This window comes from Podarcis muralis, chromosome W (genome assembly GCF_964188315.1).
Source record: "Podarcis muralis chromosome W, rPodMur119.hap1.1, whole genome shotgun sequence".
NCBI classification, from domain to species: Eukaryota; Metazoa; Chordata; class Lepidosauria; order Squamata; family Lacertidae; genus Podarcis; species Podarcis muralis.
In genome coordinates this window covers 21,329,006-21,344,224 of record NC_135674.1, presented here as the reverse complement: position 1 = coordinate 21,344,224, position 15,219 = coordinate 21,329,006, and the positions used below count along the sequence as shown (strand labels likewise).

Sequence of the window (15,219 nt, the reverse complement as noted above, 5' to 3'; positions counted from 1 at the left end):
TCAGATGGAAAATGAATGACACCCTCTTTAGAGATCAAGAGATTGTAAAGAAGGCCCAAAAAACATTAAAGGACTATTTTGAAATCAACCTGAACACTTCAGTGGAAAAAAGAACAATCTGGGACGCTAGTAAAGCTGTAATGAGGGGGTTTCTGATACAACAAAACACAATTAAGAAAAAACTCTGGAATGGGAAAAAGGATAAAATATTAGAGAAGATAAGAGATGGAGAGAAAAGATTGAGATCTAAACCAAAATCCAAAGAGATCTTGCGAGAAATCAAATTCTATCAGACACAATATTTGAAATTGATAAACCAAGAAGTGGAATGGAAAATTAAACAAATGAGACAAAGATCCTTTGAGTCAGCAAATAAATGTGGAAAACTGCTGGCATGGCAGTTGAAAAAAAGACAGAAATTTAACTACGTTACCAATCTAGAGGTGGAAGGGGAAAATATCCAGAAACCAGGTGAAATTAGAAAGTGTTTCCAGAAATACTTCAAAAAGTTGTACACACAAGGGCCTGAGGAAGTGTATGAGATGGAACGATTTTTGAAACTCAACGGCTTACCAGAACTATCTCAGGAGAAGAGATCAATCTTGAACTGTAAAATAACACAACAGGAAATTGAGGATGCCATTCAGAATATGCAGTTGGGCAAATCTCCAGGCCCAGATGGGCTCACCTCCAAGTACTATAAGATACTAAAAGACTACTTGATTCTTCCATTAATGGAGGTTTGCAATCAGATTATGGGGGGAGGAAGGGCACCGGAAACGTGGAAAGAAGCTTTCATCACATTGATACCCAAAGTGGAAACTGAAAAGAATCAACTTAGGAACTACCGTCCCATCTCACTCCTAAATGTGGATTACAAAATATTTGCAGACATTTTGGCAAGTAGATTGAAAAAGGTTTTAAATGAAGTAATTCATAAGGACCAAGCAGGCTTTCTTCCTGGTAGGCATTTGTTTGACAATACTAGGAATATTATCGATATTCTGGAACTTTTACAAACAAATATTAACACTAAAGCAGTGTTAATTTTTATTGATGCTGAGAAGGCCTTTGACAACATTTCTTGGAAATTTATGAAGAAAAACTTGGAAGGGATGGGAGTGGGACGGGGGTTTGAAAATGGCATAGAAGCAATTTATTCAGAACAAAAAGCTAAGTTGATAGTGAACAATGTGGTGACAGAGGAGTTCCATATTGAAAAAGGAACACGCCAGGGGTGCCCCCTATCCCCACTATTATTTATATCAGTCCTGGAGGTTTTGCTGAACATGATTAGGAGGGACCGGCAAATACAGGGGATTACGGTTGGAGTGAAACAATATAAATTGAAAGCATTCGCAGATGACTTAGTAATAACACTACAGGAGCCAGAATCTAGTACAAAAAGAGTTCTGGAATTGATACAAGAATTTGGTCGGGTGGCAGGATTTAAGTTGAACAAACAAAAAACTAAAGTTTTGGGGAAAAACTTGACGCCTTCAGAAATAGAGGGGTTTCAGAAGGAAACAGAGTTAACTGTGGTTAAGAAAGTGAAATACCTGGGGGTAAACTTGACGCCTAAAAATTTGAATTTGTTTAAGGACAATTATGAGAAATGCTGGTCAGAAGTTAAGAAAGATTTGGAAACTTGGTCGAGACTGAAGCTTTCCTTGCTGGGCCGAATTGCTGCTGTTAAGATGAATGTCTTGCCAAAAATGTTGTTCTTATTTCAAACCTTGCAGGTCGTGGACAGAGTGGAATGTTTTGGAAAGTGGCAGAGGGATATATCAAAGTTTGTCTGGCAGGGCAAAAAGCCCCGAATAAAGTTTAAAATACTAACTGATGCAAAAGAAAGAGGGGGGTTTGCCCTGCCGGACTTAAGGTTATACTACGAGGCGGCAGCCTTCTGCTGGTTGAAAGATTGGATCTTATTAGAGAATACAGATGTCCTAGACCTGGAAGGTTTTAACAATTCGTTAGGATGGCATGCGTATCTGTGGTACGGCAAGGCAAAAACACATGGAATGTTCAAAAACCATATTGTCAGGAAAGCAATCTTTATGGTCTGGATGAAATACAAAGACTTACTTGAAAGTAAGACTCCGAGGTGGTTATCACCAGTGGAGGCCAAGGCGTGGAAAAAACCCAATATGGAGGCCGGTTGGCCGAAATATTGGGAACTAATAGAAAAAATTGGTGACAATTGGAGGTTGCGGAGCTTTGAAAACTTAAAAGATAAGGTGCAAGATTGGTTTCACTATGCCCAAATTAACGAGGTTGTTAAGTTAGACAAAAAAACAGGATTCCAGGTGGAAAAATCGAAACTTGAGACAGAGCTGTTAGAACCAAAGACCAAGGTATTATCGAGAATGTATAACTTGCTGCTTAAATGGAATACACAGGATGAGACAGTTAAATCAGCCATGACAAAGTGGGCTCAAGACATTGGTTACAATATCATGTTTGAAGACTGGGAAAGGTTATGGACCACCGGTATGAAGTTTACGGCATGTAATGCCTTGAAAGAAAACATCATGAAAATGATATACAGGTGGTACATGACCCCAGTCAAGCTTGCTAAGATATACCATTTGTCTGATAATAAATGTTGGAAGTGCAAGGAGGCTGAAGGAACATTTTTTCACCTTTGGTGGACTTGCCCAAGAGTGAAGGCCTTCTGGGAAATGATCTACAACGAGTTAAAAAAGGTGTTTAAGTACACCTTCCCTAAAAAACCGGAGGCCTTCCTCTTGGGTATTGTCGGCCAAAGGGTGTTAAAGAAGGATAGAACGTTTTTTATGTATGCCACCACGGCAGCAAGAATTCTGATCGCCAAATATTGGAAGACTCAAGATTTGCCCACACTGGAAGAGTGGCAAACGCAACTGATTGACTACATGGAGTTGGCCGAAATGACTGCCAGAATCCGAGACCTGGGAGAAGAAGCAATGGAGGAGGACTGGAAAAAATTTAAGAACTATCTGCAAAAATTTTATAAGTTATATGAACTATAAAATGACGCATAATTTGAAATGCTAGCCCCAGCAATGAGTGTGTAACATTTATGAAATTGGATAACATTATTGAAAGAATCAAAGTTTAAATGTTAAAAACGATAATATGTTTTGTTTTCAGAGTAAATGGGCAATAAGGGATTTAAACTTAAACTGCAATTGAAAGTACAAAAGAAACACATGAAACAAGGTTATAACTTGCTGATAAATTTATTGTTAAGAATGCATTGTGCGGGAGATGCGGGGAAGTTCGATAGAAAGTTGAAATAAGTTGTTGAAGGGTTATGATTCTTTTTATCTTCTTTTTGTCTTTTTTTTTCTTTTTTCTTCTTTCTTCTGTCTATGTCTGAAAAAATACAATAAAAATATTAAAAAAAAAAAAAGAGAGATGGCAATAAATAAGATGCAGTCAGGCAAAGCCCCGGAACCGGATGGTCTTTCTGCAAAATATTATAAAATATTGAAAGATTGGCTAATTCAACCGTTGGCAGATGTGTGTAATAAGATTCTAAGAGGGGACAAAGCTCCCGAAACCTGGAAAGATGCATTTATCACTCTGATTCCAAAAACAGATCAAGATAGATCCGATGTAAAAAATTATAGACCAATCTCATTACTTAATGTGGATTATAAAATCTTCGCAAACATTTTGGCCAATAGATTAAAAAAGGTTCTATCAAATTATATACATAAGGACCAGGCAGGATTTCTGCCTGGGAGACATATGAAAGATAACATAAGAAATATAATTGATATAATAGAAAGGTTGGAAGCGAAAAGAAATTGTAAAGCAATGTTAATGTTTATTGATGCTGAAAAGGCCTTTGATAATGTTTCTTGGTTATTTATGATGAAAAACCTAGAAAGAATTGAGGTTGGCCAGGAATTTTTAAATGGTATTAATGCGATCTATTTTGAACAAAAAGCAAAAATCATAGTTAATAATGTGGTCTCATAGGAAATCAGAATTGAGAAAGGAACCAGGCAAGGGTGCCCGCTTTCCCCTCTGCTATTTATTTCTGTTCTGGAGGTTTTGTTAAACATGTTGAGGAAAGAGGAGGAGGTTAAAGGCATGGTAGTAGGATCCAAGCAATATAAATTAAAAGCCTTTGCTGATGATTTGGTTTTAACTTTACAAGATCCAGAAACCAGTGCAGTGAAAGCACTGGAGCTGATTCAAGAGTTTGGGCAGGTAGCAGGATTTAAATTAAACAAGAGCAAAACCAACGTTTTAGAAAAAAAACTTAGATAATGAGGAAAGAAAAAACCTTTTTGAAAGGACAGGCCTTGTTTCGGTGAAAAAAGTTAAGTATTTGGGTGTGAATTTATCGGTAAAGAACTTGAATCTTTACAAAGATAACTATGAAAAATTATGGAATGAAATTAAGAGAGATCTTGAGATATGGTCAAATCTAAAACTCTCATTGATGGGCCGAATATCGGTGGTTAAGATGAATGTATTGCCGAAGATGTTGTTCTTATTTCAAGTTTTACCAATCATTGATAATGTCAAACGTTTTAAAGAATGGCAGAAGGTATTGTCTAAATTTATCTGGCAGGGTAAAAAACCTAGAATTAAATATAAATTACTTACAGATATAAAAGAAAGAGGGGGCTTTCCCCTACCAGATTTGAAGATATACTTTGAAGCTGCTGCCTTCTGCTGGATCAAGGATTGGATTCAATTAGAGAATGATGATGTGTTAGACTTGGAGGGACTGGATAATCAATTTGGATGGCATGCATATCTATGGTATGACAAGGTAAAGGCCCACAGGGGTTTTAAGAACCATGTAATTAGAAAGGCATTATACAATGTATGGACGAGATACAAAGATCTCTTAGTAAGAAAAACACCAAAATGGATTTCACCAATGGAAGCACAGGCTCACAAAAAGTTAAATATGGAAAACAAATGGTTGAGGTATTCAGATTTGTTGTTAGAGAATCAGGAAGGTTTTAAATTAAAACCATTTGAACAAATTAAAGATAAAGTGAATTGGTTGCAATATTATCAAATTAACGAATTATATAAGATGGATAAGAGAAATGGTTTTGCAACAGAAAAAACCAAATTGGAAACGGAATTGTTAGATACTAATGATCAGAATATGTCTAAAATGTACAGTTTGTTGTTGGAGTGGCATACAAAGGATGAACAAGTTAAATCGGTCATGATTGATTGGGCAATGGATGTGTGACATAATATAATGATGGAGGACTGGGAGAGGCTATGGAGGAAAGGGGTTAAGTTCACTGCATGTACGATGTTAAAGGAAAACATTATGAAGATGATGTATAGATGGTACTTGACCCCTGTAAAATTAGCAAAGATTTATCACAAAAGTGATAATCTTTGTTGGAAATGTAAAGAAAAAGAAGGTACTTTTTTCCATATGTGGTGGACTTGTCCCAAGGTGAAAGACTTCTGGGAGAAGATTTATAATGAACTGAAAAAAATGTTGAAATATACATTTATTAAGAAACTAGAGGCCTTTCTCCTTGGAATAACAGGTGTAGAATTACCCAAGAAAGATGTTAAATTATTTTTGTATGCCACAACGGCCGCTCAAATATTACTTGCTAAAAAATGGAAAACACAAGAACTACCAACAGTGGAAGATTGGCAGATGAAGATGATGGACTTTTCGGAGCTAGCTGACCTGACTGGAAGAATCCGCGACCAGAAAGTAGAGGAGCTTCAAGAGGACTGGAGGAAATTCAATGACTATTTGAACAAATATTGTAATATAAAAAATTAGAAATTACTTGAAAGAAACAAATAGGCCTAGGACAAATTAAGTTATAATTAAATAAATGGGATTCAGAATGTCAAGAAAAGTGAATAAGATTACTATAATTGGAAATTGTTTTAGTTTAATAATAATATTGGAAAGCTGTTACTTTTAAATTACAAGGAAACTCAGAAGGGAGGGATTTGAGGAAGTCAATCAAGATGTTTAAAAAGTTGGATTTGTGAAGAATTAAGTTTGTTACTATTGTCTATTTGTTTATTGTTCCCCCCTTTTCCCCCCTCCCTTTTTTTCTTTTTTTCTTCTTCTTTCTCTCTCTCTCTCTCTCTCTATTTCTCTCTCTCTCTCTTTTTCTCTCTCTCTCTTCTTCTCTTTTTCCTTTTCTGTTTTTGTGTATTAATCTGCTTTGTGGTTTGTGTTATTATGGTGGGAAAATCTAATAAAAATTTATTTAAAAAAAAACACCACAAAAAGTATTGTCCCTATTCAGAGGGTGCCAGGGTGTCAGCAAGGCAGAACATTTCAATTGGATTTAAATCAAGTCATAAAGAACAAGGATTTAAATGGTGAATTGAAATGGAGATTTAAATCAAATCCACCCAGGATATCAGTGTAAAAACTACACTGGAAATTGAGGACTCCAGAAAGAAAACGTTTCTCTGCTTGTCGATAGTCAGAGGAGGCCAGCAAGGCTGTCTTCTTGTAAAAAAACAAACCCGGGATTTTATTCTTCCAAAAAGGAAACTTCCCTCTGCTTGTCCATATTAAGAGGAAGCCAGCAAGGTTGAACCTTTCGGTAAAACAGGATTTAATTCCTTACTGACTAGTGATCTAGATCGTGATTTAAATAAATTTGATTTAAATAATAATATTAATAATAATTTTATTTATATCCCGCCCATCCGGCTGGGTTTCTCCAGACATCTGAAGGCAGCCTTGTTTAGGGAAGTCTGGCTGATTTAAATTGGGATTCGAACTGGACGAGGGGTTTAAATGGCAATTTCCATTGACTGGATTTCAAGTGGAGGCTGGGCGGCTGTCTGTCCTGGCTGCTTGTGCCAAGATTCCTGCCTGGCGGCGGGTCAGACTGGATGACCGCTGGGGGTACCTTTTGACTTGGCGAGGGGGGGCAAGAGGTACTTACCCGCCGCAATCCCAGAGGTTGAGGACCAGGTTGCCCAGGAAGCGGACGTGTGAGTGCTCCACATCGACTGCAAGGGGGAAAATGAGATGATGATGATGATTATTATTATTATTATCAGCAACACCAGAAGAAGAATGAGCTTGAATAAGAAGAACAAGTTGAAGAAGAAGAATAGATTATTATTCCTATTATTATTATCATTATTTTCATCATCATTTGGCCAAGAACAGCAGCATCAGAAGAAGAATGAGCTTGAACAATAAGAATGAGCTGAAGATGGAGAAGAAAATGAGATTATTATTCCTTTTATTATCATCATTATTATCATCATTTGGCAGAGGACAGCAGCAGAAGAAAAAGAATGAGCTTGAAGAAGAACGAGCTGGAAAAAAGAGGAAGAGGAAGAAGAGATTATTATTCCTATTATTATCGTTATTTTCATCATCATCTGGAACAGAATGAATGAGAATGAGCTTGAATAAGAATGAGCTGAAAAAGAAGAAGACGAGATTATTATTCCTATTCCTATTATTACCATTACCATTAGCATTATCATCATCATCATCACCATTTGCCCAAGAACAGCAGCACCAGAAGAAGAATGAGCTTGAATACAGTAATAAGAATGAGCTGAGGAGGGAAGAAGAGAAAAAGAAGAAGAAAATGAGATTATTATTCCTAACATAATTGTTATTTTCATTATCATTTGGCCAAGAACATCAGCACCAGAAGACGCAGAAGAATGAACTTGAATAATAAGAACGAAATGAAAAAGAAGAAAAAGCTCGTCCTTATTCTGGCACAGTTCTTTTCATAATACTTACTTATCAAACCTTTATTAGGCATTATGCAAATAAAACCATAAAAGAGAAAATAGCATATAAAAGCCTTAAAATATATACAGAAAGGCAGCAGTTGGCTACATACATATTTATATATATACATATAAAATCAGTGGTTTTCCTTGTTAACCTGCTCCTTGGAGGACTGCTACCAAAAACTCGGCTACCCCCGCCGTTACCCTTTGGTCAACGTCGGATAGGCAGAATCCCACACATTCACCTTGCTGGGGTTCCAGACCACCCAAAAGAGGGGACAGCACGCGTTGACGGAGCGTACTGTACAATGGGCAGTGAAAGAGAATATGCTCTACAGTGTCCGGGACATTCATAGAACATCTGCAGAATCTCTTGTTTCTGGGAATGTTTTGATATCTTCCCCTGACAAATGCTGAGGGAAAAACATTCAAACGGGCCAGCATAAAAGCCCTACGTTGGGCTGGGATTATTAATTTAGTGACATAATTGGCTCTGCTATCTAAGATATTTAAATCATAGAATATGGGGGAGCAAATTTTGTTTACAGCTGCCATAATATTTTGTCTCTCGACATCCTTTAGTCTAGTTAGGATATTATGGAAAATGTATTGCTCATTAGAATTGTACAGGGGCTCCAGCTCGATGCCTAAAGATTCAATCTTTTTTTTGAGGTACTGATACCATCTTGATTTATAGGAGTCTTTGAGCAAATCAGCGAGCAGACTTGATGGAGGGCAGCGAAAATGGCAGCGTAACCAGTACTTTATTGAGGTGGACCAGGCCCAATATTCCATTGTGTGTATGCCTATTTCTGCACACATTGTTTCATATTTGATCACAGCTGGGAGTCCAAGAATACGCCTCAAAAAGCTGGAGTGAATCTTTTTTAAATCACTGTTATATGCTTGGACCCATAGCGGGATTCCATAGAATATCTGGGATTGCACTTTTGTTTGAAATATCTGATTGGCCGCAGGAATAAATTGATTACCTTTCTGATAATAAAAACGGGCAACTGCTGATGAGGTGCACTTTGCCTGTTTTATGGCATTTGTGCGATGATTTGCCCACCCTAAATTGCTCTGGAATAAGATTCCCAGATACCTATAGATTTTCACTTGTTGGATTTCTTGCCCTCTTATTTTCCATTTCTCTAATTTCCAACCATTCGAGAAGACCAAAATTTTTGTCTTCTCATAATTTATAGAGAGTTTGTTACATTCACAGTAAAGGATCAGAGAAGATATAAGACGTTTCAGACCCAAGCTCGTTAATGATAGTAGGACAGCATCGTCTGCGTATAATAAGAGAGGGACTGGTTTCTGATTAAGTTTAGGGGCATGTGATTCTATTTTTTGAAGGTGATCTGGCAAGTCTGATAAAAATAAATTAAATAGAAAGGGGGCAAGAATACACCCTTGTTTTACCCCTTTCGAGTTTGGGATGTCTGATGAAAGGTGACCTTTGGTGTTAAGTTTGACTTGACAGGTATTGGAAGAGTATAGATTTTGTATTAGAATCAATAAACGCTGATCAATTTTTAATTCTGCGAGTTTCCTCCACAGCTTTGGGCGGTCAATTGAGTCGAATGCACCACGAAAGTCCACAAAAGCAGCATATATCTTAGATTGCCTTTGGGATCTGTATTTTTCAACCAAATGCATAAGTATAAGGCAGTGGTCTAATGTAGAGCAACCTTTGGAGAAACCTATTTGTTCTTTCCCTGGTAAATTTAGGTTTTTCATCCAGGTAAGGAGTTTAGATAAGAGGTGCTTAGCGTAGATTTTCCCTATCACTGATAGTAGGCTTATCGGTCTATAATTCCTTGGTTCTTTTGGGTCGCCATTTTTAAAGATTGGGATAATTATTGATCTTAGCCATATCTCAGGTATGATCCCATGTTTATCTATGAGAGTAAACAATTGAGCTAAGGGTTCTGCCCACCAATCTATATAGGTCTTGAATAATTCTATTGGTAGACCGTCTGGCCCAGGAGATTTCCCCGATTTGAAATTTTTAACTATCTCTCTAATTTCCTCTTCTTCTACCCTTGGCCACTCCTGGAGTTTATTGATTTTATTTTTAGTGGTCTCATTTCCTTTAGGTTCACTGTGTAGATTGTTAAATACAGATGTAAAGTATTGGGACCATTTGGATTCTGCAATTGGTGGTAGAGTTAGTTGATTTTCGGCTTTCAATCCTCCGTACACTAGGTTCCAGAACGCTTTGTTGTTTTTACTCTGAATTGAGTCGAATAATTGTAGCCATTTTTGGGTTGCATATTTCTGTTTCTTTTCGGCCAGAATGTAGTGATATTTTCTTTTTTCATCAAGATAAGAGGGCTCTAGTTTAGTGCGATTATTTTTAAATATTTGGCGCAGTTTTCTTTTTAGCTGGAAACATTCATCATCAAACCAAGGGCTAGCGCTATGTTTAAGTACCCAAACTTTAGGTGGAGTACTAAGCTCTACGAACATTTGGAAGATTTCATTATAAATTTTCGGAATATCACTGTGGGAATTAGTGGTCTTTAAGTTGGATAATATTTGTTTTCTCAGGTTGGCTGTAAGTTTTTGCCCCACTGCTGCACTCATTTCCTGGGACCATTTTAATTGGGTCATTTGCTTGTATTGAGAAGGTTCTATGATATTGTACTTGGTTATTTTGGTTTCGACCTTTAAGTTAATAGACAACGATAATGGCTGATGGTCGCTTTCAGTACGCGTTCCAATTTTGAGGTCCATGATCGAATTTATAATATTATAAGGGACAAGAATATAGTCGATGACACTGCATCCTCGGGGGGAGAAGTATGTAAACTCCCCGCTTCTGTCGCCTTTTGTTGAACCGTTCACAATCTGCAAATTAAAGTTGTTACATAATTCAAGTAGGCGTAGGCCTTCGTTGTTTACAACCCTATCTCTGGAGAATCGTCCTATTTTCAGGGCATGTGCGATATCATTATCAGTATTCCAATTTAGTTTGCTACATAGTTGTTCATTGTTGGTTCCCACTCTGGCATTAAAATCACCTGCTATTATCAGTGAGGCGTTTGGGTATTTATCGGTCAAATTTTCTATATAAAAGGTTAGTTGTGACCAATTTTCACTGCTGCTGTTGTTTTTAGTTGGGGGGAGATAGACATTTACAAGTAGCAAAGTATCGTCTTTTTGGGTTAAAAGTAGAGCTTGTGCAAGTGGTAAGCATTTTTCTAGCTGCTTGATTTCAAACCCTAAGTTGTCTTTGATCATACAACAGAACCCTGCTTTCGGCCGGCCCTTCGTGTTTGTTTTCAGTGCGGGTTTCGTATAGGAGGTGAATCCATTGATTTTAATATCTCTAGTTGACCATGTTTCTTGTAGAAGTATTAATTCAAAATCTTTAAAGAAGTTCATTAGGTCTGGGTCTCCGTCTTTGTTTCCCCACCCTGCAATATTCCAGGACAGCAAGCGTAGGATCCGTTTTTGAGTTGGTGGCTGGTTGACAGCATTTAGTCATTCTAGTTCTGTTATTGAGTCCAGCGAGGGATTTTGTCTTGTGCAGATACAGCCATTTGTCGCTGCTTTCGGTGGGGAACATAATGGTGGATCTTTTAGACTCTTTTTTAAAGTGCGGGAAATTAAAATTTCCTCCCTTTCTTGATTTTCTTCCTTAGCTGTTCCTTGTTCCTGAGAAATTTCTGTGGTTGGTGGACTGTTATGGACAGTAGGACTGTTTTCAGTCTCTACTTCCATTTCTTTGGCCTCATTTGGTGTTGAGCTCAGTGTGTCAGGTCTGTTGGAGGTCATCTTTTGTTCAGCAATGTTAGAGTCCTTTGTAGTACTTAAATAAGGGGTACCTATTTCGTTTGGAGCTAGTATTTGATATCTCAGCCAGGAATTTGTGGTCTCATTGCTGGAGTTTTTCCTTGCCATTTCATATTCTAAAGGAGGCTGGATTTGAAGCTCTGCATCTATACATTTGAAAGTTCCATTAGTAGCTCTCTTTTTGACTATGCATTTTGGGGAGAAGGCTGGTAAGTGTAAAGTTTGATTGTGTATTGTTTCTACTGCATTTTGTTGACCTTGTTGGTGAATTTCGGTCAATCTGGCCTGTAGTTTCGTCAATTTACTGAGTATGTTTATTTGTTCTTTATCTGGTAGCTTGGTAAAGTTACTCAGCAGATCTTCTTCTTCTGGGACTGTCCAGTCTATTGTGTCAAGGGCGAGGCTGTTATTTGATGCTACAGTCACATGGTTTGGGAGCTTGGATTTTTCTTGCGTGATTTCCCGGGTAGCTGGCTGCGGTTTCTCCCATCTACTGGGTTCTTCCACGGGAGTAGGGCAGATGTCGGCTTCTGGTGGAATGGCCTTGTTCATCTTGTTCTGTCTTTTAGATGCAATCAATGGTCTGAGTGATATATCTTCAAAGTGTCGACGCGGAATAATTCCTTTCTGGGCTAAATGAGCCTTTTCCCTTAAGATTTTGGTTGGAATTCTATGACTACCAAATCTTAGTAGTACTTTTTTGGAGTATCCATCGTTAGTGAGCCTCTTGACTGCTTTTAAGTCGATGCTTCCACCCTCAAGGCCTAGGAGCAGATTTAGATGATGTCTGGCCCAGAAGGATGACTCCCAGTAAGGTAGGGGCCCTCTATATGGAAAAATGTGGAGAACGATCTCACATGGCCTCAGTATCAGATTGACTGAGTGAGGGGGGCTTCCTCTGGTTTTTGGCTGGTTTAGAGGTATAAATTTGTATTTGTTCTGTTTATCTCCAGGGCTTGTTAAGGATGGCAAAAAGGGAGTAAGTTGCCTCCTTTCATCTGGGTTATCCAGCTTCTTGGAGATGTTTTGTAATTGTTCAAAGATTTTTTGAACTGTTTGAGCAGTCAATAGGCAGCATTCCTCCAGCAGCTCCACCTTTCTATCAATTAGTGCTTGTGCCTCGATTATGGGAGTAGTAGCCTTGTCCTCATTTATTCCTAGGGATATCTCTTCAACTGTCTTTCCATGTAAAGAGTTGAGGAAGGTTTTGGGAGGAGATATGTGCTGTTTTTGAGGTAGCAGGTAATTATCTAAACTACTCTGTTTGAAACCAGAGGGCTCTGCGTCAGTTTCTGTATCAGAACACCTGAGTCTTTTGGCTCTTCTCATTGCTAGATTCTTCTTAAATCAATGAGATCAGACTTCTAAATAGAGTGATAGAGTGCTAAAGTTCTCAGGTCGCAATCTCATTCAGTCCTGGCTGGGCTGCTGCGAGGAGTTTAAAAACTGGGTCCAATTGGAGCACTCCTTTGAAGTATCCCCCCCCCCCCTCTTCTCAGTTTGTTAAAACAACTGAGATGTTTGGGGGTCCACGAAGTTAGAGGTGGTGGGAGAAATTTGTGGTTTTATGAATTTGTAGTTTTTAGGGTTAAAAGCCCATTAGAAGTCCTTAAAGATCCTTGGAATAAGTTTGTCACGAGGAGTCAACGAGAAACTGGGAGGGAGTGCCTTAATGCCCGGGAGGGAATGTCTGAGAGCCTTCGTTAAAACTTCATTAACTTCATTAAGTCCCGGCACCGAGGAGGATAAGATAAGATGTTCAAAAGCACAGCGAAGTAGTGAAAGGAAATAAAATCCAAAAGAAGGAGGAGAGCCAGCAACAAGGGCATTCAGTTAAAAGATTTCTTTGAGCTCCGATAAGAGCGTCTTACCTCGGCGCCATCTTAGTAGAGTTCTTTTCATAATAATAATAATAATAATAATAGTTTCTCTTGACAGACCGAGATGAGCAAGCGACAGCGAAGGTTGCAAGGTTCTTAGTAGTAGTAGTAGTAGTAGTAATAGTAATAACAATAACAAGAAATTGAATTAACTTGAATGAAATCGAATGAATTTGTGCTATTAAATTGAATGAATTTGAATGAAATTTAATTCACTTGAAATCGAATTAAATCGAATGAATTTTGGGGAAAATTGTAATAAAACCTGGTTCCGCCCCGCCCATTTCCCACCCCACCCCCCATCTCTACCCAGCACCCTTCGTCTTACTTGTGGCGCCCAGTCGGCGGGTGTCGCGGGCGATGTAGTTGGCAAAGATGATGGACCTCATGCTGGTCTTTCCGGAGCCGCTCTTGCCCATCAGGAGAACCTGGGGAGGAAGAATAAATAATAAGACTATTGTTGTTGTTGTTGTTAGAGTTTAGAGAGAGAGGGACAGGAGTTAGGGATATGGTTATTATTATTATTAGGGATAAGGATTAGGGATAGGGTTGTTGTTGTTATTGATAGGGATTAGGGATAGGGTTGTTGTTATTATTATTAGGGTTAGGGATTAAGGATAGGGTTATTACTATTATTACTATTATTATTATTCTGTTGGGAGGCGCCCAGAGTGGCTGGGGAAACCCAGCCAGATGGGTGGTTTATAAATAACAAAATTATTTATTATTGAGGGTAGATTTGATTTAAATCAAATCGTTTTAAATCACAACTTTTAAATCACTCATCAGTAAGACTTGATTTAAACACTTTTTTTTTTTTACAGAAAGCTTCACCCTTGCTGGCATCCTCTGAAATTCTGGTGAGGTTTCATCAGTTAACAGCTTCTATTTGGACCACTTTTCTGCTGTCCTTGATTGGAAGGAGAAAATGAATCATTTCCTTCCTAACGAAACAATTTATTTCACTAAAACGAGAACATTATAGCGTCACGATTTAAATCACGATTGAAACCACAAGTCAGTAAGACTTGATTTAAATCCTGTTTTTTGTTGGATTTTTTTACAGAAAGGTTCAGGCTTGTAGGCATCCTCCTAATACTGACAACCAGAAGAAGCATTTCTTTTTGGAATAATAAAAAGGTAAAGGGACCCCTGACCATTAGGTCCAGTCATGACCGACTCTGGGGTTGCGCCGCTCATCTCGCTTTATTGGCCGAGGAAGCCAGTGTACAGCTTCCGGGTCATGTGGCCAGCATGACTAAGCCGCTTCTGGCGAACCAGAGCAGCACACGGAAACGCCATTGACCTTCCCGCCAGAGAAGTACCTATTTATTTACTTGCACTTTGACGCACTTTCGAACTGCTAGGTTGGCAGGAGCAGGGACCGAGCAACGGGAGCTCACCCCGTCGCGGGGATTCGAACCGCCAACCTTCTGATTGGCAAGTCCTAGGCTCTTGCGGGCATCCTCTGAATATAGACAATTAATGTTCATTTTTGGAATAATAAAATCCCTTTTTTACATCCCTTTTTTGTTGGCATCGTCTTAATATTGACAACCGGAGGAAGGTTTCCTTTTTGGAATAATATATTTTCAGTCTAGTTTTCATAGTTATATCCAGGGTGAATTTGATATACAGTTATCTCAAAGGTGACTGATAACTATGAAATGATGGTGAAATTTAATAAGTCAACTACTTATATTTAGACAAAGTGTTTTTGCTGTACTTGATTGGAAGGAGAAAAAACATCATTTCCTTCATAGCAATTGAAACAATTTATTTTGCCGAAACAAAAACAGGATTG

General features: G+C 38.2%; 1 protein-coding gene across 1 annotated transcript in view; it reads right to left on the bottom strand.

Annotated features, from left to right (window-relative positions):
* Window positions 1-15,219, bottom strand: part of LOC144326264 (ras-related GTP-binding protein A-like) — a 76,392-nt gene that overhangs the window by 34,568 nt on the left and 26,605 nt on the right. Inside the window, 2 exon segments of the mRNA XM_077922816.1 lie at window positions 6,912-6,978; window positions 13,744-13,843. Coding sequence (XP_077778942.1) covers window positions 6,912-6,978; window positions 13,744-13,843 — 167 coding nt within the window.